This window comes from Lepisma saccharinum, chromosome 27 (genome assembly GCF_977018435.1).
Source record: "Lepisma saccharinum chromosome 27, izLepSacc3.1, whole genome shotgun sequence".
Classification (NCBI taxonomy): domain Eukaryota; kingdom Metazoa; phylum Arthropoda; class Insecta; order Zygentoma; family Lepismatidae; genus Lepisma; species Lepisma saccharinum.
Genome location: NC_139255.1, coordinates 32,451,483 through 32,475,177, shown reverse-complemented (window position 1 = coordinate 32,475,177; position 23,695 = coordinate 32,451,483). Strand labels below are relative to the sequence as shown.

General features: G+C 39.3%; 1 protein-coding gene across 4 annotated transcripts in view; it reads right to left on the bottom strand.

Moving 5' to 3' along the window:
• The window catches only part of LOC145980388 (uncharacterized), a 70,882-nt gene that overhangs the window by 5,137 nt on the left and 42,050 nt on the right, over nucleotides 1-23,695 (bottom strand). For 3 of the 4 annotated variants that reach the window (XM_083113456.1, XM_083113457.1, XM_083113458.1), the window contains one exon: nucleotides 3,360-3,425. In XM_083113456.1, coding sequence (XP_082969582.1) covers nucleotides 3,360-3,425 — 66 coding nt within the window. Of the gene's footprint in view, nucleotides 1-3,359; nucleotides 3,426-14,025; nucleotides 14,440-23,695 lie in introns of those variants that run through there. The other variant, XM_083113455.1, reaches the window with a different exon arrangement.

The following is a 23,695-nucleotide window of genomic DNA, read 5'->3' as shown; positions in this document are numbered from 1 at the left end:
GTGCATGTACTATCACAGTGAGCAATGTCAGTTGGGACCCATGTCGATATGTGGAATTCCAAAAGTGGACGGTGTAGCGAGTGCCATAGGCGCCGACTCCATGGGGCTTGGGGGGGCTCGAGCCCCCAAATAATTTTGCTTTAGAGGATCTAATGTATTATTTTGCTTCTCTTGTAAAGTTTACTCAGAATTGTGCCACATGAACTTAACTTTAAATACACATTTGAAATGTTCTAGACCATCAATTTGGGGGGCTGAGACCGCTAAACCATCAACTTTGGAGGGGCTGAGACCGATAAACCATCAACTTTGGGGGGTGGGGGCTATGACAAGAGACAGCAAAACACATGAGTTATTACTATATACTAAGTATGTAATTATAAGTATTGTTAAAATTTTTACTAAAAAGAGTTTCAAAAGACGATGTGCATGAACTAGGGTAGTGGGTGAGACTTTTGGGCTACAAATGGCTCTAACATGACATTCAGAACGAGATCATTGATATATATTAGGGAGATCTGTTTTGCGCTCCATGGTAGCAGATATTAAAAGTCGGGAATATTTTGCTATTATGTTTGACGAAACTTGTGAAATATCCATTCGTGGACAATATTAATATTCTGCATTAGAACTGTGAATAAAAATTTTGATATTTTTGAGGAATTCATGGGCTTTTACGTGATTCCGAACACTGAGATCAAAACTTAAAAAAGGGGGAGAGTGAGTCATTCATTAATTTATTTCAGTGATCAGAGCCCCCCCTAATAATTTTGACAAGTCGGCGCCCCTGGCGAGTGCTGTTGTGTCTGCACGAACTTGAAGTTACCACCATTGTGTGCACTGCCCTAAAATAATGTTTACAAAAGTAGAATGGCAATTGTGGATGAAAATCCACATGGAACATGGCAAAAATACACGAGAATGTCATCAAGACTTGCATGAAGACTGTAGCAACAATACCTAGACGTATCTGATAGTTGTTGCACAATGTTGACACTATCTGGAACTCAGAATGATGAAATTTTCCTGTGTTCGGGTTGTTCTCACTGACACCTCCTTAAGAAATGAACTTACCCATTGTTCAACTTTTAGATACGGACAGTTATTGTCACTACAGGCAGTTATCACCCTTTACTGATGGTGTTGCCACCTATAAATTTACAACCCATGTATTTGAGGGGTAGCTTTTTGTTAGCAAAACCAGTTGTATGCACAATGAAATCACATGAAAAAGATCTCACCATCAAAATTAGCACTCCTAACTTAACAAAAGCATTAAAAATTACTCTCCGAACCAAAACCAAAGTCCTAGCCTAACAACGTAAAATAATAAATACCCATAAATCTAACACTCTCAACAATAATTTCACTTTTAATTTGATTTCATACAGTTGTCAGTCCTTCGTATTTGATTTACTTTGTAATACATTATGAAATGGTAGACAACATTTCATCTGATGTTGTTGTGGAATGTTATGATGGGTGAAATATTAACTTCTGCGAAGCCTTCCGGCTGGTCTGTTCCACACTAAGATATAACAAATATACTTTAGTCTACAATAACACATTTCCATGAGCTGAAAACAACTGCAAATGAACATAAACAATATAATGTTCATAAACCATGTAAAATATTTTACTTTCTCGAGGGGGTACAAAGGGACAAAGGTACTGTATTTGCAGAGGTGCCCCCCAAAAGGCAAATGGCACTATCCCCAAAATCATGTCATGCGTCCGCCCAAATCATATCATGGATCCTCCCCAAATCATATCATGTGCCCTCCCAATCATATCATTCGTGCCCTCAAACCCTATCGTAATCCCCACAAAGTATTTAATTACAACTGTGTGTCTACTGAAAGTAACTTTCTTCTTAGCTTTACTGGACACTATATAATTATTATAGTAACACATAACAGTAATTACGTGGATTTTATCTTCCGTGTAAATTAAACTGGTTAAGTAAAATTTTCTTGTGACAAGAAGTTAGAAATGCAGATTCGATATATTTTTGTTGCAAATTATGCACCTGCTTTAAATTAAGCAGTATACCAACACCAATCATTATATTTTAAGAAGTGATGTTATTAATGAATATCGAGAATATTGCTTATGTCTTGTAATTCAGCTAGCTATAGTATAAAACTTCAGATTCACCTGAGTAAAGCGCCAAACATGCATCCTCGTAACATAGGATTGCGAACGAAGAAAGCAAGAAAATTTTTACATCAATTTCTTTGCAAGCTTTCAAGAATATTAATTTAATGGGGTGTCAACATTTTCTTAAGATCCCGAGATACGTATTTAGTCTTTTCCAGCTTTTCTTTTGGCACGTTTGGCCGCGGTGGCTCAGTCGGTAACGCGTCTGACTACCATGCTCAAGGTCCCGGGTTCGATCCCCGGCCGGTTCAAATCCGGGAACTTTTCTAACGGTGAAAGCGGCCCCGGCGCCCACCCAGCGTCGAATAACATGGGTACCTGGGGGAAACCCTGGGGGGTAAAGGCGGTCAGGGGCGTGATGCTGATCACATCACCCCCACTCACGACCGGATCAAGAAAGTGTGGGGCGTTACCCCCACACCCCCTATACGCCTTCATGGCGTGGTGCTATGCACAGGGGAACACTTTACCTTTTTTTAACCTTTACGTCCGGGATCGAAAACGCGTGGATACCATATCGCTAAATACAGTCTCCAAAATTCAATGTTCAAACTCTCTCTCCGCTATCGAAATCCCTTCACAATGTAAGATTTAACACTTTATCAAGAGCTTCATATCTCCCCCTTCAAATTAAATACTCAATCCTACCACCAAAATTGCCATGCCAATTTTAGACTTACTGTTGATATTGAAGAGTGGATATTGCCTCCTCCAAGGAATTAATTCTGTCTCTACACCAGAATAAGGCAATAGTAATACACAAGAATTGGATATCCCCCTCAATTTAATGCTCAATCCCCCTCTAACTACATTTTCCGCCATAATCTAATACCTAAAGTTAGATAATATCCTCCAAACGTTTAATTCAGAACACCCCCCCCCCCCCAGAATCCACATGTCAATTAAGGCCTAATATTCACAAGAGTTGGATATTTCCCCCTCCCCCTTGATAACAGCCTTAAATACTTTATTTTCTTCATCTAATGGATTAAACATGGTGCAATTAAGGTGTAAAATTTTTTACATATATTTTGGAAAAATATATAAATGTTGAATCTTACATTATTTGAAGGGGGAAAAAATCCCCCCCCTGCGCCGTGTATTTGAATGGCTCTTTGGTGAAGGGGATCGGGAGGCTAACATGCAAAAGAATTAAATTTGTGAAAAACATCAGCACTGGAAGCAACAAATCAACTTACCTTGTGATAACTGTTCCAGAAGAACTTTCCTCGGATTCTGCAAATCGAGGTTGCAGAGACTTCATCCTATAAAGATAAAATATGTAACATCAATACAAGGAGAAGTAATCATTCCAAAAATGATATCTTAAATCTCTCCATTAATTTCGCAGTTTCGTTATTGTGTAGTAACTTCACATACGTCTTATATTAGAGTAGGGTTGCCATATTTCAAAAGTGAAATCCAAATGGCATATGCCTAAATTCACTATACATCTCCCATGGACGTTCGATGTATGTATTCTTAGCCGTTATGGAGCAATATGACGAATGTGATATTGTTGACCTTGCATTCTGTTTTCTTTTTTTTCCTGTCCGGATTAAGCGAAGTCCGGTTTATCGGGGTCCACATTACCGACTGTAATATTCATGAAGGTATAGATAGTCATTAACAGGGTGTCTACCAAAATAACAAGTCCACAATTCTTGACCTTTCCCCTCCTTTTTACTTAACATTTATTTGACCGCCCCCTACTTAGGCATAGTTGCAAAATTAAGAAAAGAGATATTTTAGTTTAATGAAATGATAAACCCTTACCACAAGGCCAGTTACGATGAAAACTGAAGGTGTACTTTAACAAGAGATATAGACTTGCTATAATTATTAATGCATTTAAAAATTAATGCTTCAGACTTCACCCTAGATGCGCAATGGCCACATTACTTTATTCAATATTTTTACAAAACTTCAAACATACAAGAATGTAATTATTAAGAAACAAAGTGAACAAATCCTAAACAAATTCAATTTCAGATTTCCAAATATTCAAATTTATTAAATCTCAATACAGATATATAACAATGAAAGTTCACTATACTGTAAAAAAAATACCAAAAGCCAAATTTATTGACCTTTCATTGACGTATCTGTTGATTTCTTGACATTCCTGACAGGTTCAATCATTTCTGCTTTCATGCCAAATTCCAGTATGCTTTTACACCCTGAAGAAACTTTTCAGGATACGTAGGATTACTATATTAGAGGTAATTATAGGCCATATTACTCTAAATTAACTCCACCGGCACATCCAATGTTTTCATCAGGTGTTACACCAGACTTCCTGGTGTGGATGGGCCACTGTAGAACAGCAAAAACAAATTGTATTGATATTCACATTGTAATTAGGGGATTGGTTACACATGCATAGGAAACAAAACAAAAAGCAACACATTATACTGTTCTTAAACACTTTCCTGGTCTCCTATTGCAAACACTGTACACAAGCATGCATAAAACAACCAAGGTCTGGAAAATACCATTTATATATACATATAAAATGGACACCAGATTATCGAATATTTTCTCTTAAAAGCATGTATAAAACAACGAAGGTTTGAAAATATCATTTTTATATGTATATACATAAACACCGGATACCAGATTATCCAATAGTATATTTTAAAGCAGTGCTCAAAGTGGGGAAAATGCTGGGAGGCATCCCTCCCAGTTAAAAATTTGCATATCCTCCACTTCATTGTGTCCATGTTGAAGCAATCAAATCCTGTGCAGCACTAATTCATGATGATATTGAAAAGAAAAGAATTGGTAATTTGGAAAGTATCGATAAAGTGGTATTTTTCTGTACGTTTATGAACAAAAGCCCAAAAAATTAAGTGAGTTATGTGTATTTGCCTACGAAACTTACAATGAATGTAAGTATAATACAATTCTACTTTCAACCTTTTTGAAACATACTTTTCATGAGAATGAATTGCTTTCAACAAAGCAGGCCTATGGATTTTCAAAATCACTCATAAATTCTGAACATGTGAATGTCATGTCACCTTTTGTAATGTGGTTTCAACTTGTTCAGGTGTCCATAATTGTTCATAATTGATAAAGTTTTTTCTGATGGTGCATTTATGTCTAGTAAATAAAGTAAATTCATCATTCAATGAGAATGTAAATGTTCTATCTTCCAATTGTAAACAAATTGAGATATTTTGGCCCTAGTCTATTTAGTCATTGCTTCATCTCTGCCTATCCTCTAATGTATACATACAATCAATATTGATATATTTTTGGGCCATGTACAGAATTTGGAAGCAGTGACGAGAGTGCAAACTCCAACAGTCAATTAAACCTTATGACAATTTCCTCAACAAACCATAAGTACCATCAGAGTATGAGATAAACCACTTGCATTCTAACCTCAGTCACTTTTGGGAGCTGCTTAGCAGTAGTGATGACCTTCGGTCCTTACTTTTGTTGTTAACAGACAAATTTTTTGTAATAATAGTGGAATCAAAGTAATTGAGTGGTTTCCCAAATATGAATTACTTATCTTACTTTGCTACTGAATGACAAATTTATAATGAAATCGTTCTATATGAAATTTCAATAATTAATTACAGCATAAGTACATAATGAAAACTACTTCTTTTTCGACAGACTTCAAATCAGCCTTTCCAATGATACAACATTTTCAGCGCAATTGTGACAAAGGTTCAATAAATATAACATGTAAAACTTTAAAGCGTTCTCCTGAAAAAATGAAAAATTGGACATAACACACTTACTTTCTAATTCAAAAACTACCACCCATCTCAAATCTAAAATCGCTTCCTGTAAATGTGTAACTGGAGGATTCTCTTTCTAAAAAATTCACAGAATTCGCGTAAAATAAGTAATAAATGCACACCACACTATCAATGAAACTGCAAACCGATGAGTGATGTCATGAAGGTCATTTCTGAAAGAAAGGGTGGTGTTGCTTTGCGGACCGCAGGACAAGTAAAATAATAATAATAATAATAAATTATAAAAAGAATGACCGTCCTCCTGACATTCGCTACGAGACTCGGCGGCAAGCGGCCCGGCGCACAGTGTTCAATTCTTCACAATCTAGCTGGAGAAAATTCCTAAGACTAGTTGTCTTGTCCTCCATTGATCTTATTAACTTCGTTTCATAATATTTAGCCATGCTTGGTATTGCTGTTACTCCTGTGCACTAATTTTGCCCCCGAGAGTGACGTAGAAAGATATACTAATCAGACTACTTTCTAAATTTCTGATGGTCCTTATAACTGAAGTACTTTAGCATAAAAAAATATTTGTGTGGTTGTAATGAGCTGGAAAGCTGTCACATAATTCATACTGACAAATATGAAATTAATATTTTAATTGTTGATACTAGTAAGATTATATTATTAATCGCACAGAGAATAAATGGTTAAATGAAAAAAAAATGCACTTCAAATGAATTATTATTACTAATATTATTTGAATTACAAAATATGATTACACATCAGGTCAATATTGAGTCAAAACATTTAGATTGCAATGATAGAATGGTATGTACATATCTTCTTAATCAGTGTCCTCATCCATTCCGCTCGCGCTGCTGCTCCCAGAACTGTCAGATGCTGGTATGGTGGAACTGTCCCTTCTTTGGAGACCCGATGAAAGCAGACCTAGAACTGCTGGTGCTAGTGCTCCGGACTTCTTGATTGGGAGTTTTCGACGCGATGATATTACCGGATCCGAGGACGCAAGCAGAATGTGCAGCAAATCTTCATTTGTTGCTATGACCTTCCCTGAATTTCCTAATGTCCTTATGTCTTACCTCCTGTACGTCCTCTGACAGCTGCCCAATAGGCAGGATGCAAGAGCGAATAATGTCTGCACCATGTACTAAAATTTTGTGAACTGTGACAATTCTTCCTGACTTCGACTCTGCACTGGATCTGCAACTGTCTTGTTCTTCGTCCTTGGGCCACTCTCCTGGAACAACTTCGTAGGACGACCTTTGACCAAATCCACTGGACGTACCAGGAATACATCCGTATACCTCTGGTTTAAAACTGATTTGATCATTGAGCCACTGTGTGTTACCACACAAAAATCTGTCTTTATGCCTGTTACTCTTCAACCATCGGGCCCTAATTTTCACACAATACAGTTTAATTACACTGACAATGCGTTCTTCGACTTCTGGAGGACAATCTTGTATCCCCAATCTATCCACAACAAATCTGTGCAGTTCTTCGCTTCTGTTTTGGGGAGAAGACTGCAGCCATACATCAAACAACTCCCGCCTGAACAGGGTGCACTGCGCAATAAAACTATACACTGTTGTAAATCGCGCACCTACGTGCACGTAGTGTTAACCATTTACGCAAGCGGGAAGTTCGATACACAACATGTGCAAATTACACGGGTGTACTATATGGTACTTTTTTTGTAATCCTTTGTCAAGTTTTGACAGGGAATAACATAATACTTTTGTAGCACCATTTTTCACTTAACATTATTGCAAACAGTACTTACGATATGGCTACACAAACACCCCGCAGAAAGACAGCAGATATACCCACGTTACCACTACAATGAAAGCAGTGAGTCACGAACAATAAATAACAATACAGCACGCGTCTAAACATGAGCTACTCCACGCGCGAACTAAATGCCTGTGCGCATGGAGCCTTGTTACACGAGGTTCATGACCATCTAAACATAACTTCCGGTTCAAAGTCAAGTGAAAAACAATCATCACAATTATGCCTGGACATTTCCTAACACACCTGTGTAGCAGTTAGCCGTGAATACAAGATTCGAAAATTAAATTGCGAGAATTGAACACTGTGCGGCATCAGCGCTTGTCTTTCTCGGTGAACGGGATCCGCGACAGTCGACTATTAAAATTGCAGTTTTCATATTGTGTATTAACCTTGACTACAGGTGGTGTTGAAAATGATGTCCCCCTGCTGCAACACATTCCTGGCATCTCCAAAGGAAATTGGCATTTACACGTGCAAGTTCATCTACTGTACAGTAATTCTCCCGATTTCTCCTACAATACTCTCTTTTAACTCACGGATGGTGTGCAGATTGTCTTTGTATACTTTATTTTTTAGATTTCCCCGTTTTTCTTTCCACTTTCATTCAGAACTGACTCTGTTACTCTAACCTTTTTACGAGGTTTAATATAGTGGTCCTATGCGGAACGGGAACACCAGGAAATCTCGTTGCAAAACGTCGTCGCCTCTTTCCGAAGTAACAAGTAACAAGATAAATCCTTTGTTGTAATGTAAACTTTTGTGGTGCCATATTAAGCCACGTACTTGTGTACTATCCTTCGGACAGATTTCGTACATAGCCCCACGAACCATTTCTGGTAAGGTTAGGTTAGGTAGGGCCACGCATAGGTTACAATAGTTGAAAATTGGTTTCGAAAAAAATATTCGTAGCCCCACACACCATTCTCGCAAAGCCCCACGAACCATTGACGCATAGCCCCACAGGTGTCCGAAGGATAGTAAACATTTACCTTAAGCCACAATCTTCAACACAGGGACACGACACAACACAACTTCTGATACTGGTGTCAGTCTGCAACGTCAACAGAAAGGGAAAGAGAGCGAAGGCAGGGAGAGCGAAAAAAAAACAGACTGTAGCGTGTGACTGTCGCGGACCCCGTTCACCGGGAAAGACAAGCCCTGACGCTGGGCCGCTTGCCGCCGAGTCTCGTAGCGAATGTCGGGGAATGCTCTGTATATACACCTTTTTAATTCTAACTCCATGAGAACACACAAAAAAAAAATACACTTAACCTTTAAACCGCCGGTCGATTTTCAGAAAATAACCCCTGCTTCGCCGAGGCATTTTCTATGAATAGCTATCAGATAAAATAGTGCCATACGGTTTCAAGACATGAGTACGAGCATATAAGTAGGCAATTAATCAAGAAAGATGGTGTGGTCCAGTCACTACGATATCTGCTCACCATACGAAGGATCCCCGGTCCGATACACCCCGTACAGCACATTTTTTTAAACGATAGAATGCCAATTGATGCAAGTCTGTGAAATATTTATTGCGTATTTGATGACAAATGTTTCTACTTTTTAATACAAATTGCAAATAGTTTTGAAACTGCTCAATACAAAACTACTTAAATACATTTGAAACCATAAAATGAGACGAATAAAATAAATGTAATCAGAAAAACAAAACGGTGTTTGATAATAAATCTTTCCTCTAAGTCCAAACACAGACGCAAGCGTTAATGCTGCTGGAATTGTTCGTAACACAGTGTCAAGCAGTCATTTCATAAAGTGATGTTTTTTTCAGTTTGCCATTTATATTCCTACAGTTTCTATTAGAATAATAAAAAATCAGATTGATTCATACCATGAAATTGTATGCATGCAGTGAGCGAAGAAGATATCGACTTTGTATCACTGCACTCATCAGTCCCTACATACATACAAACGTTCTTTTAAAACTGAAAAAAACTTCATCACCTGCCCCTCCCCCCTTCTTTATACAGCAAAACAGCTTACAAAATTACTCGCCTCTCCACCGCACAGAGGTTTCATTCCTGGAACCACGTGATTGAAGTAAGAGATGAAGTCATATTGTGGAGGCTACGCGTTTGAGGCACAGTAGAACTGACATTATGTGTGTGAAATGCGGACAAAACCAGGCTTCCCTGTGCATGGTCCCCACTTCTCTTTTAATACCTACACTTAACCTTTTGAGTCCCAAGGCCATTTTCACATGTAACCCCTTGTAACGAGTGCACTCACGGTCCCCGAAATGACGTGTCAATCATACCCCGGCACGGGGCCAAACGTCGTTATGTGTACGGGAAACCGGTCGTGACTCACGGTCCAGTTATCAAGTTCGGTACTGAGACGGTCGTTTATTGTCATACTATTGCGAGGCGGAGATTAATACCTTGAAAAGTTACACTGTTTTGTTTACCTTTGATATGTAGATTCGAACAATCATAAAACACTAATAGCATAATATCTGGTACCTGAAAAACGTCAAATAACAACACTGACGAACGGTAAAAAGTGAATATATATTGTAACAACAAAAAAAATATTGCAATCAACAACTGTTTACAAAGCCTCCTCAAACGCTCTCTCATTCATTCTATCTCTCTTTCACACACATGAGGTATTTCTACATGTGAAGTATGGATACAAATCATGGATCTCATTAACATATCATTCCTTTTAATTTTAAACCTTAATGTGAATTTAGGGCATTTGTCTGCCAGCTCCTGTGCTCTTTTAAATTAACTTAAGTGCCAGCCCTCGGAAAGCGGTTAACTAAGACAATTGGGTCGGCGTGGTTAAATATTTCGTTCGAATGAACGTATGCATCGAGTCGTAAGCACGACATTATACAAGTTTCTCGGACGGGGGTATTACACACAAGCCTCTCTCGTCCAATGAGAACAACTACTCAATTACATAGTGATGCAAAAACTTAATTGGCTCCAGCTGCCGGAATACACTAATCAATCGTCGGCGCGAGCAAAAATTACCCTAAAAACCACTATGCAACAAATAATACTATTTCACGCACACGACCTTGCAATAAAAACAACTACGCTTTCCACAATTAAAAAGGACTCATCAGTCAAGTATTGACAAATCAAATGGCGCGACGGGGCGGTCGGTTACACAAAAAATGGAGCACACTTTGACAATTTATACTAAATATTAAAGAAATGAAATGGAGCTTCTAACCCTGAATGCAGACAATTAAATTAGCACATCTGAACATGAAATAACTCTTTTTTATAACAATACCAAACAATTTTTAGACGCGGAAGTTAGGTTTGGGTTTTCCTGAGTAACTTTGCAAATAAGTGAGACTTCGGCGTTAAACGTACGGTGGTGATACTAACGACGCACGTTTACATGGACATGAGACCCTCTGAAGTATACTGTACCAGACTCTGCTACATGGCGTGGTCCTTCATTTCTCCTGGACGCGGGACTTGCACACGGTTCCTTTGTGGCGAAATTGTCCTCCGAGGTCGATCGCGACGAAGAATAATTGCGACGATATGGTGTACTTGCACCTCCTCAGAACTCCGGGCGTTCCTCTTGTCACTAGCGTCGGGTGTACGTGGTCACGCGTCGGTTCGGAATCTCTCTGGTGACGGGCTTCGATTCGGCGTCGTTCTGGAAGCGTCGTTCTGGAGTCGTCCTTCAATCTCTCCCTCTGGCTTCGATCGGCGTCGTTCTGGAGTCGTCCTTCAATCTCTCTCTCTGGTGACGGGCTTCGATCGGCGTCGTTCTGAAGTCGTCCTTCGGGCTTTGGGCAGTGTTTGGCTTTGATGTCGTCTTTGGCGTTGGCTGACTGGCTTCATCGGAAGATGGCGATGCATCGTTGCGGGGTCAGGGAAGTCGACAGACTCCCTTCTCAATCTCCTTTAGCCGCCCATGATTATGTAGTTAACGCTTGGCAAAAACCAATCACCGCGTAATCTTCACCAAAATAAGGCGCACACTGGTAACTCCCTATCTGCAACTCGCTCGCGGTACGTAAGGAAACAAAGTCCACGGACACAAAACAATAACCACGCGAGAGTGTAGCGCGGAGATGCTCTCTCTATGAAATCCGGGCAAAAACTGTGTCTGGGGTGGTAGCACCGCATATATATAAGAGATTCAAATTCGTCCGTTGAAACCCACGCTAAGGTGGCTTCGCTTCGCTTTCTCAGGGGATGGAAATGACCTCTCTCCATTGTCTTGAAACGCGGTCAGCGACGCGTCCTGGATCCTTGCAGGCTTGAGCTCCAGCTGGTTTTCCTGGTCATCCGTGAACATGGGTTCGAACGCCTGCTGCGACTCAAGCCCGGTAGCGGCGAAAATAATATTTCCTTATCTCCGCGTTGGTGCAAATATGTCATGTTCTAAGCCGAAAAAGGCAGTTCCGCTGTCACTTAAGAAAAACTCGTCCCCCACTCCCGACGTCTGGCTCGGATACAAGTTTATTCACAAAAATAAAATCAAACCTCACACTTTCATGTTTGTGCATAAAATGAATCAATAAACAAAAAATAATTTATATCGAACTGCGTTTCACATGTCACTAGATACCGTGACACCCTCTTGGTCCCGAGCCGATTTTGACAAAATGCAGTTTCAATTAAATGAGTGTAGATCGGAGACTAATTGCCCTAGAGAGATGAGTGATATACCGTTGTACGCGGAATGAACAAGAGACTCAGACTATATGAAATTTATGCAAATTCGGTGCATATGTCGCGGGGGACAGGGCTAACTCTCAAAATTCCAAAATTTCGGGGAAAAAATGGGGGCCCCCACCCTCCCCCAAGAAAAAAGTACATGACAGTGTCGACATGCGCATGGAAATGATCGCTGACATATAAGGAACACAAAAATATTTGCATTATTATCATATGACCAATGTAACTTGAGTTGTACGCCCCAAAAGGAATGGTCGACACGCCACTGATTCAAGCTTCAAAATGCAGCGGTACCTTGAAATGACTAGCTCAGAGACTATTTGCCCTGGAGATATGAACGATATAACGTTGTACGCACAATGAATCACAGATTCAGACGATATATAATTATGCACATTCGGCGTACATATGAAGGGGGAAAGGGAGGAAATCCCCTGAAATATACTTTTAAAAAAAAGAGTTGCTCCCCCCCGAAAAAAAGGATATGAAAAGTTCATTGTCATATGACCAATGTAATGCGAGTTGTCACCCCTGAAACAAAAGGCTTGTACGCCACTGTCTCAAGCTTCGGAATTGAGCGAAATGCAGAGTTACATTGAAATGACTATAGCTCAGAAACTAAATACCCTAGAGATATGAACGATATACCGTTATACGCAGAATGAATCACAGATTCAGACGATATATAATTTATACACATTCGGCGTATATATGGAGGGGAAAAGGGGGGGAATCCCCTGAAAATACTTTTTTTAAAAAAAACTTGGGTTTCTCCCCTCCCCCGAAAAAAAGAATATGAAAAGTTCGAAATGCACATAGAAAGTATCGCTGGCATGTAAGAAACAGAAAAATATTTGCATCATTGTCATATGACCAATGTAACTCGAGTTGTAAACCTGAAACGAAAGGATTGTATGCCACTGTCTCAAGCTTCGGAATTGAGCGAAATGCAGTTACATTGAAATTAATGTAGCTCAGAAACTAAATGCCCTAGAGATATTAAAGATATAGGCCTACCGTTGTACGCAGAATGAATCACAGATTCAGACGATATATAATTTATGCACATTCGGCGTATATATGGAGGGGCAAAGGGGGGAAATCCCCTGAAATATACTTTTTTTTAAAAAAAATGGGGTTTCTCGCCCCCCGCCCCCGAAAAAAAAAAGATATGAAAAGTTCAAAATGCACATAGAAATTATCGCTGGCATGTAAGAAACAGAAAAATATTTGCATCATTGTCGTATGACCAATGTAACGCGAGTTGTACTCCTGAAACGAAAGCCTTGTACGCCACTGTCTCAAGCTTCGGAATTGAGCGAAATGCAGAGTTACATTGAATTGACTACAGCTCAGAAACTAAATGCCCTAGAGATATGGACGATATACCATTGTACGCAGAATGAATCACAGATTCAGACGATATATAATTTATGCACATTCGGCGTACATATGGAGGGGGAAAGGGGGGAAATCCCCTGAAATCCTAAAAAATGGGGTTTCCCCCCGTCCCCCGAAAAAAAGGATATCAAAATGTCAAAATGCACAAAATGCAAAATTTATGCAAATTCGGCGTATATATTGAGGGGGAAGGGAGGAATCCCCCAAAAATAATTTTAAAAAATATAGGAAGAAGAGTATAAATAAGAATTTTTCTAAGTATTTACCTTTGCTGCTCCAGCTCCCAGGCTTGGTCTGGAGCCGACTTCTGGTGGTACTCCATAAAACATGGCTCCAGACACAGGGGCACCTTGCAGGTAACGCAGCGGCATCTACTTCGCCGTGAAGTTCGTGGCCCGCAAAGCACACATCTCCGTTGTTCCCGTGCCATGGTGGGGAAGTGCCGGAAGCCACTAACCTCGTAGCGCGTGTTGGTGGATGGAGACGAACGTGATGATGGACCAAGTTCTGCCGCATCTTGGGGAGCTGGGGTTCGGGTGCCTCGCCTGCCACTTGTCCCCAAAAGACTCATAGCCAGATGACAAAAAAGTCCTTGGAAGTCTGTCTCTTCACTCAAAAAATATCCTCGCACTTGGGCACAAAACGACACACACCTACGCACAACTTTCACGGACGAAAAGCTAGAACGCAGTGAAAAATGAGCGCTGAGCTGATTCTTGCAGCTGCTTGAAATTCTATTTTTAGACAACGCAGGTTGCAACTTGTGGAACACTTGTGCTCAAAAACAAAGGTTTCCTTCAGCGCGCCTCGAAATTGATTCTCACAATGCAGATTCAACAACCAGTCTTCCCCCTCCCCCAGCCCCTGCCCGCGCCCGCACGGAAAACTTTCATTTTGACATCGGATACTGATAAACAAGCTTCCTTCCAATGCACTTAACAGGCAGGAGTGAAAAGCATTGCTTTAGAACAACAAAGCCGGTCTTCCTTTGTCGGCAAAAATTTGACCTTGAAAAGAGACTCTTAAGAGAAGTCCCTTTTCCCGCCTTTTCCCCTCCATTTTCATGAAGGAACAAAATGCAAAAAAACATTGTGCTGGAATCTCAAAAAAGATGCGCGTGACAGCAGACTCGGTCTTTGTCTTATCGTGATTTCATCATGCTATGTGTGCAATTACGTCAGTAACGAATACTGTGAAGTTGTAGCGATTACTTTCACAAAAAATGTTTTAAGATTATGTCCCTTAGCATTCTTCTAATAATAAACCTAAATGCTTTCGTAGTTAGGTTACGTTCTGTTGGCATTAAAATAATATCGCTAAAAGCTTTCTAAAGAAAAAGGTTCTAAATTACCTATAAATTAATTCCCACTAATCATAAACTTGCATGTCTCTCGTCCCAATCTGTTCTTAAGATTTGTAACATCCTCTTACTCGTAACAGACGAATTACGTTGCAGGAGCAAATTTGAAGCTCATTCTTACTGCTGACACGTGCGTGGCAGCAGACTCGGCCAAAAACATTTCTGTTAAATACATGTGTTAGGAACAATATATATATATATATATATATATATATATATATATATATATAAAATCGAAATTCTAGCCAAAAATAGAAAAGTTATAACGTAAAAACTACAACCTTGACACAGCGTCTCGATCGAGACGCTTTGTAATAGCATACATAGCATGATGAAATCACGATAAGACAAAGACCGAGTCTGCTGTCACGCGCATCTTTTTTGAGATTCCAGCACAAAAAGAACGTGGTAGCGAGGCAACGCGTTTTCGGAACATCTCTGAGTTCTGTCGCTTCGCTAGTCAGCGAGCCTAAAATGGTCTTCTTCCTTCTGACGGCGTAGCAGGTTGCGCAGAACGACATGCTCAGAAATCATTCGTGAAAGTGATACCGAGGTGCGAGGATCTGGTGCTAGACTTGAGAGTGCTGCTGAGTGTATGGAAGTGCGATTTCGTAGTGTGTTCCTCGCATAAAATATGCCTCCTGTTCATTCCAAAGTTTATCGTAGAACGCTTAGGGTACAAACGCGTGAAGTTGTGGCAAACGTCTTGCAATTCATGCAAGAAGAGGCTGACCAAAATGATTTAAAGTTGCCTCTTAAAAAAGTTATTGACCGTGTTTGTGCTGCGACAGGTGTATCTTTAAGTACGGTAAAATCAATTAAGAAGGAAAGTTCGGCGGTTCGTGCTGGATCATCGTCATCATACAGTACGCCCCGTAGAAATAAAAATCGTCCGCGGCCGTGTACAGATATAGATGATTTTGACATGTGCGTTGTTCGGAGAACAATGAATGAATTTTACACCGTAGACAGGCAAGTCCCAACAGTAAAATCTGTGCTTGCAAAATTAAGGAAAACCATCGGATATAAAGGGCAGGCAACCAGTTTATTGAAGATCTTCAAAAAAACTTGGGTTTAGGTGGAAGAAAGTGGAAACTAATAGACGTGTGCTTATTGAGAGGAATGACATTCGGAATGCAAGGATTGCTTATTTACGGGCCATCAGTAGATATCGTCGGGAATGCCGTCCTATTGTATACACCGATGAAACATACATCCATAGTTCCCACACAACCACTAAAACATGGTGCAACGATAGTCTCGAGGGCCTGAAATCTCCAATATCCAAAGGGCAACGTCTCATTATTGTCCATGCAGGCAGCGACAAGGGGTTCATCCCTAACGCCCTTCTGATATTTAAATCCAATCAGAAAACTGGAGACTACCACTCGGAGATGAATTCCAGCAATTACATGCGGTGGATAAGAGAAATGGTCATTCCAAATTTACCCTCAAATTCCGTCTTCGTAATCGACAACGCATCCTACCACAATATTCAGAAAGAAATACAATACAATAAAGGGGGAACCCCCGAATGTTACCAAACCTCCACCCGTATGCATTCGTGGGCATACGCTTTGTCCCAGTGCCTCTGTGAATAAACTGGGACGTCTTTTGCTCGAATTACGGTTCCCCCGTTATTGTTTTGCTCTACCACTTTATTCAGAAAGAAAGATGCCCTTCGTCTAACACCAAGAAAAAGGAAATGCAAGAGTGGCTATTAAAAAACAATATACCATTTACGGACGATATGTTCAAGCCTTAACTATACAGCCTTATAAAACTGCACAAACCGAAGATGAAATCCTACATTTTAGATGAACTGATGAATGAACATGGCCACACAGTCCTTCGCTTGTCTGCATATCATCCCGATTTAAATGCTATAGAGAAAATTTGGGGCATTTCTAAACAATGGGTTGCAAATCGCAATGTGACTTTCAAATTAAATGATGTGTGGGAACTTTGTAAGGAAGCGTTTTCGGTGATTGGAGAGGAGGAATGGGAATCATGTTGCAGCAATGTTAGAAAAACTGAGGAACAATACATTCGGACGGAGGGTTTGCTGGAACCAGCGTCTGGCTTTCAGGGTTGGCGACAGTAGCAGCAGTGCGGACGATTCATTGTCAAGTGCAGAAGATTCTTGTTGCGAAATGTCCGATTCAGGTTCCGAACTTGACGGCATCGAAGACCTGGAATAAATCATTGGTTTCTTCATTTGATCGTATTTGCAGTATTTACAACACATAATGTAAGCTTATTGTATTATTTTCGCTAGTGAGCTTTTGTTGTTCTACAATTCTGCATTGAGTCATTGTTAGCCACTGTTTTTTTGTTCACTTGCAACGCTGTTAAGAATTGTAAACACGCGCCAATAGTCACGCGTTGCAACTCCCTCACCAGCTGATTCGGTTTCTGTGCGACTCGCTTTCAACTTGCGCATAAGAACACCTCAGAGATGTTCCGAAAACGCGTTGCCTCTAATGTCTGCTACCACGTTCTTTTTGTGCTGGAATCTCAAAAAAGATGCGCGTGACAGCAGACTCGGTCTTTGTCTTATCGTGATTTCATCATGCTATGTGTGCAATTACGTCAGTAACGAATACTGTGAAGTTGTAGCGATTACTTTCACAAAAAATGTTTTAAGATTATGTCCCTTAGCATTCTTCTAATAATAAACCTAAATGCTTTCGTAGTTAGGTTACGTTCTGTTGGCATTAAAATAATATCGCTAAAAGCTTTCTAAAGAAAAAGGTTCTAAATTACCTATAAATTAATTCCCACTAATCATAAACTTGCATGTCTCTCGTCCCAATCTGTTCTTAAGATTTGTAACATCCTCTTACTCGTAACAGACGAATTACGTTGCAGGAGCAAATTTGAAGCTCATTCTTACTGCTGACACGTGCGTGGCAGCAGACTCGGCCAAAAACATTTCTGTTAAATACATGTGTTAGGAACAATATATATATATATATATATATATATATATATATATATATATATATATATATATATATATATATATATATATATATAAAATCGAAATTCTAGCCAAAAATAGAAAAGTTATAACGTAAAAACTACAACCTTGACACAGCGTCTCGATCGAGACGCTTTGGACCCAAAAGCTTAAATTTCTTTTCGAATAACAGATAAAGTCGTATATTATTTTTTCCACAGAAGCCCACTTAGGGCAAATAAAATGCTCTGCGAATATGATATTGTAGTCAAGTCGGTAAGATAACTTCCCAATGTGGCAATGGTCCTGGGTTCGCTTCTCATCGCTTCTCATTAAAGGCAGAGATTGCTTGTTTTGTTTTCTTTCAGTGCAGTGCCAACTAGTGTATACCTGCAATGGAATTAATCACACGACTGTTATTTTTAATAAAAATGTAATTGTCATCCTTGAATAAAACCTCTTACAAAATGTGGAAAGGCATTTGAACGAGACATATAGGTCTTGCTTTAGATTTCATGCAAGATCAAGAAACAGTGGAACGTTAATGTGGAATTCTCTGCAACCAGGTCAAAAATTCGAGGTGTTATTTAAAAAAAATCGGTTGAAATATGAATAGAATTTACACTGCATAGATTACAATTTTTTGAAATGAAAAATATAGTAAAAAACATATTAGGTTATATAAGTCGACCGAAGTAGTCCAGATCTTATCATTATAACTGTGTTGTAAAATCTGTAACTATATATAAGAATAGCGAAAATAATGTTCTCAAGACTACCTTTAGAACATCGTTTTTGGTCAATCAGTATCGTCCCGATTTACATTTGTAGTATCCATATGCTGTGTAAAAGTATAAACGTCTGATTCATCTGTATTCCAGGATTCCAGAACAATATAGCTTTAGGTACAGATTAAATTAAACACATCTTGTGGCAACAAACTCGAAATCACCATAAGTTTAAGATATAGAGGCATGTAGTGAAAGTAGTATTATCTGACAGCTCTATGAGGGCCAGATGGCGCAGTGGTAGCGTCGTCGCTTGTAATCAAGGGTCCCGGGTTCGATACCCGGTGGAGGCACATAGTGGTTCGGATCCCACTTTAAACTGCAGGTCCAGTCCCGATTAGCCTTACTGTGCATAAAGTAGACTTAAAACACCAAATCAACCAACCAACAACAGCTCTATGTTTGGTCCGCAAGTGTAAAAATATTTCGTTACGAAGGAATAATCTAACGTGCTTTAGCAGGTGAAATCACGGAATAAAAATGCATGTGGTATACACTTCCCGCATACCATGTACTCAAGAATCGGTATCTTCCCAATTTTAAAAAAAAGTTTCACAGTGTAAGTGCAGATTTTAACACACATGTGGAGCCTCATTGGGAACTAAAAAAAAAAATTCTCTCACCGGGCACGAACACGAACCCTACAACTTCTACTGGTAGGTCATTATTTACATATCATGTAAGTTTTTGAATTGTTTCACCACTGAGGACGGGTGTTTCTTCTCGCTTATTTCCTTTCAGATGTACGTGTAGTTGTTTTTCCAGACCGCTACAATTTTTTACCTTCTGCCAGCCATGGAGATCCTTATGGAATACATTTTTGGGATGCAACTCCCAGAAAAGAGAATATCTTAGTTTCAAATAACTTGTGGTGGGAATGGTGTGTTCAGTCACACATTTGACCTCAATTTTTTTTTCATTTTTGCAGTTTTGTTTGCAAAGCCACCATCAACCGAGCATTTACTAACTGGACATATACAGTGGACTCTTTTTTAATTCGAACTCCAAGGGGCTATGAAAAAATTCGAATTAACCAGAATATAATAAAAAAAAACACCAATGAAATAACACACAGTATTAAACATAAAACTGCATTAATACGCAAACAGTACACCTTACCTTACAACTGCTGTGTTTTCCTTGATCAGCTCGTGTAAACCATCAAACCAATAGTTTGTTTTTTCCGCATCGAGGGAGACACTTTCAGCACACGCAGTTTTAAAATAAATTCCATGTCGTTCTTTAAAGCCACTAAACCAACCAGAACTCGCTTTAAAATTTCGAATCTCGAGTTTTTCCGCAAATTTTTCAGCCTTGGCGCGCACTAATTGACCACTTATTGCCATATTCGCATCACGTGATTGTTTGAACCACTTTAAAACACACGCGTCAATATTGGGGAAGTGGCCGCCTCTAATACGCTTTCTCTTTGATCCAACTTGCTGAGTCCAGCTCTCCATAATTTTGTCTTTGTTTTTTATGAACGTCGATAATGTGTTGGGCAATATCCCATATTCCTTGGCAATTTGGCTCTTCTTTTTCATTCCTCTTTCTACCTCTCTAAGCACTTCAACTTTCTTATCTAATGTTAAGCTACTGTACGCACCACGTTTCGACATTGTGACTCCACTAAATCACACAGACAAATGACCCCTTCCGTCCGGGTATCCACTCCCCTCTCAACTTGTTTCTGAGAGGGTGAAGGTCACATTCCTACAAACAAAAGCTCTGGGGATTCCCGCTGCCCTCTCTTATCTGCCGTCGGCACATCTGTTAACCATAAAAACAACCTTTTCAAGAAGAAAAGGAAGACGAGTCATCTGTTGGAATTTCTTATGTAGCAACCACTTTGATCTTTCTTGGAAGATTTATGTTAAATTATTGGAAACCTGACTTCCTTCGAATTATCCAAATTTAACCTTCAAAATTCGAATTAAGTAGTCATTTTTAACATTGTTTAGATAAGGGTTTCAAGGGGAATGTGCTTTCGTTCGAATTATGCAATAATTCGAATTATCCAAGTTCGAATTAAAGAGAGCGTACTGTAGTACCATTACCACAAGCACCGCCCTTGTTTTACGTACGCCATGAGATTGGCCTGCCTCTAAGTAGTTCTGGATATTTCGACTTCTTCCCGCGAAGAGATCGCCGATTTTGAGACGCCTTTCGAAGGGTGGTGCTTCCCTAGAATCGACCTGCAGACATTTTTCTCGACGACGTCGAATTTCCTTTCTGCTGCTCGATTTCTATTTCCTTGAGCGTAGCGCACAACTTCCAACTTGAATTTCGAGGTGTAACTCGATCGTACTCGACCCATGACCATTGAGCTCCAGATATGAGAGGGAAGGAATGTTAACTAACTAACTTCTTTGTTGACACCTTGCCGCTCGCCAATCAGTGTTGCCACAATATAAGGGCACAATTTCCTTTTCCAAGGGGCAAAATTTCTGTAAATGAAGTTTTATCACAAACAGGGCTATGATTTTGATGACCTAAAATACCTGAAGAATGATATATAAAATTACAAATATATTAATAAAATAACTAAAATTTTGTCTTTATTTCAGGGTATGACAATTAGTTCTTATTTCTGTAACGTTAGAACTGAAATTTCAAGGTATATGTGAATGTTAAGCATAAAAATCTGTAAAAATGTTAACCTATTCAAAACTATTGCAATAGGTAATGTCAAGCGGCATGTTGCTTTGTTCCTCGTGGCGATAGAATTTGTATTTTCATTGGTACAGACATCAAGGCGATAAATGTCAGTTCCTTCCTAAAAATGAGTGAGTGTAATGCAATTACATTACTTTTGCTTCTTGCAATTTACTAAGAGAAAAATACCATAAAAAGAAGTAAAATGCGAAAAATTAAGTAAAACTTGAAAAACTGGTAGAAAAATAACGTAAAACTTGAAAAAATTACCTAAAACTTAAAAAGTACAAAATATGACAAGAAAATGCACAATAAAATCTACATTTCATAATCAGTGTTTCATATTCAGGATTTTAATACTTAAGAGCTTGATCATAAATATTACATGCACTTCACAAAATATTTTTGATCCCACAACTCCGTCTCTGGGTTCACTTTCTCCGGCGACATTTTCCTCCTAGTCGTTCTGGAACTCGAACTCATACAATTAAATAATAGCACGGAACTATCAAGTGGCCAGGCCAGGGCTCGAAAAGGACCGGAGCGGACCGGAACGGCGTGAACATCTGGAACCTAATCAATCCGGTTTGTTATTTATTTACTTTCTTTTTACATACTATTTCACTACATTTTTCTTGGGTCGCCAGAACAGCTGCGAAAAGGATTAGGCGCAATAGTGAAATTTTCGTGTTCAATCCGTTTCGCTCTAATTGCTTTCGCGCTTAATCAGTTTCGCCGTTGTTCCTTTCGCGCTTATTCAAGTGTTCAATTTTGGTTTAGCACGAGTTGTTCCTCTAGCGATTTCAATTGCCATCCCATTACGAAATTTTGCACACAAATAGCCAATTGATGTCTTAAAAACATTTTTTCACACAAAAAAATAATAATTTAAAAAAAAAAACTTTCTTTCGAGTTTTGAAAAATTACAAAATTCAAATAGAACAGTCGTGTTGGATTTCAAATTGAGGCTAATTAAAAGCAGAAGAGGCTGACACCAATTTGAGGTCTCTAGATCAAATAGTTTTTCATCTACAGCTGCTGTTGGATTTCAAAGATGTCCTCAAATTTTGGAATTTTTGCTTTTTTGAGTCAATAACATAAAAACTAAGAGCCCCAAAAAATTATATTTGTAAGTTCTTTCCCTCTTGATAGGTACAATAAATAAACAAATAATCTTGAAAATCTGAATCCTAAAGGTTCAAAAATGTACTTAATTTTCTCGAGTGAAAAATCAAATATGAAATTACTCATGTCTTGAAGCCTTTCCTTCATTACGGTTTTGTTACATGCTTTCCTCAATTTCATATATTATAAAATCAAAATTTTAGAACAAGGGAAGCATTCAACTGTTCTTCTACAGGCAGGAAATCAAACTGGTTTCACGAGCTTTTCTTGTATTGTCTGTAGCTTGTATGTTTCCAGAGTAATGTAAGTAAATTTTTATCTTCAAAGTTTCCGAGAAGGTCGCTTGAGCCGTTTCCCCCTCAGCCCTGTTCATGCGCCTCGAGTAAGTCTCCCCCCTCCTCAACCTCAAGTCTTCCTTTCAAAGGCGCCCAGTCTCCTGGAACAGTGTTGCCATAACCTGAGGGCAACATTTCTTCCCTATCGCCCAAATTTCCCTTCATGCCCGCACATCTTTCTTCTCAGAACTTCTACCCCATATTATTGCTTCGGAATCAAAATTAACATGACGCGTACAAACAGTACCAAAATTAGAGGCTGTCAGAAGTGTCTTGCGAATTTCCTTCTAACGTCTGCAATATTTTTGAAGTATGCCTCGGATTTTGTAGATCTGGCCTTTCATCTGTGGAAGGCAAAGACGCCAAGAACCTGACATCTTGAAGCTCTGTTAGCGTAAAACAAAGAGTATAAATATGATGATGGACAATTTGCTTGGTAATACTAATACTTATCCATCCCTGTACGCAGCTAAGACGAAAATAAACACAGGAAAAGTTCTGCATGACGGGCTGCACAAGCTTCTTTGGGATTCATTCATTTGCCCCCTTTCTTTCAAACACGTTTCATTTTTTGTGGCGACCAAATCAAGCAGAAATGTCACAATAAGTACGAGTTTTGATCATGTTACTTGCTACATTTCTCTCGATTCCAAGTCCACCTTCTGCAGAGGCTAATCGGGACTGTGGACCTACAGTTATAACTGAGATCCG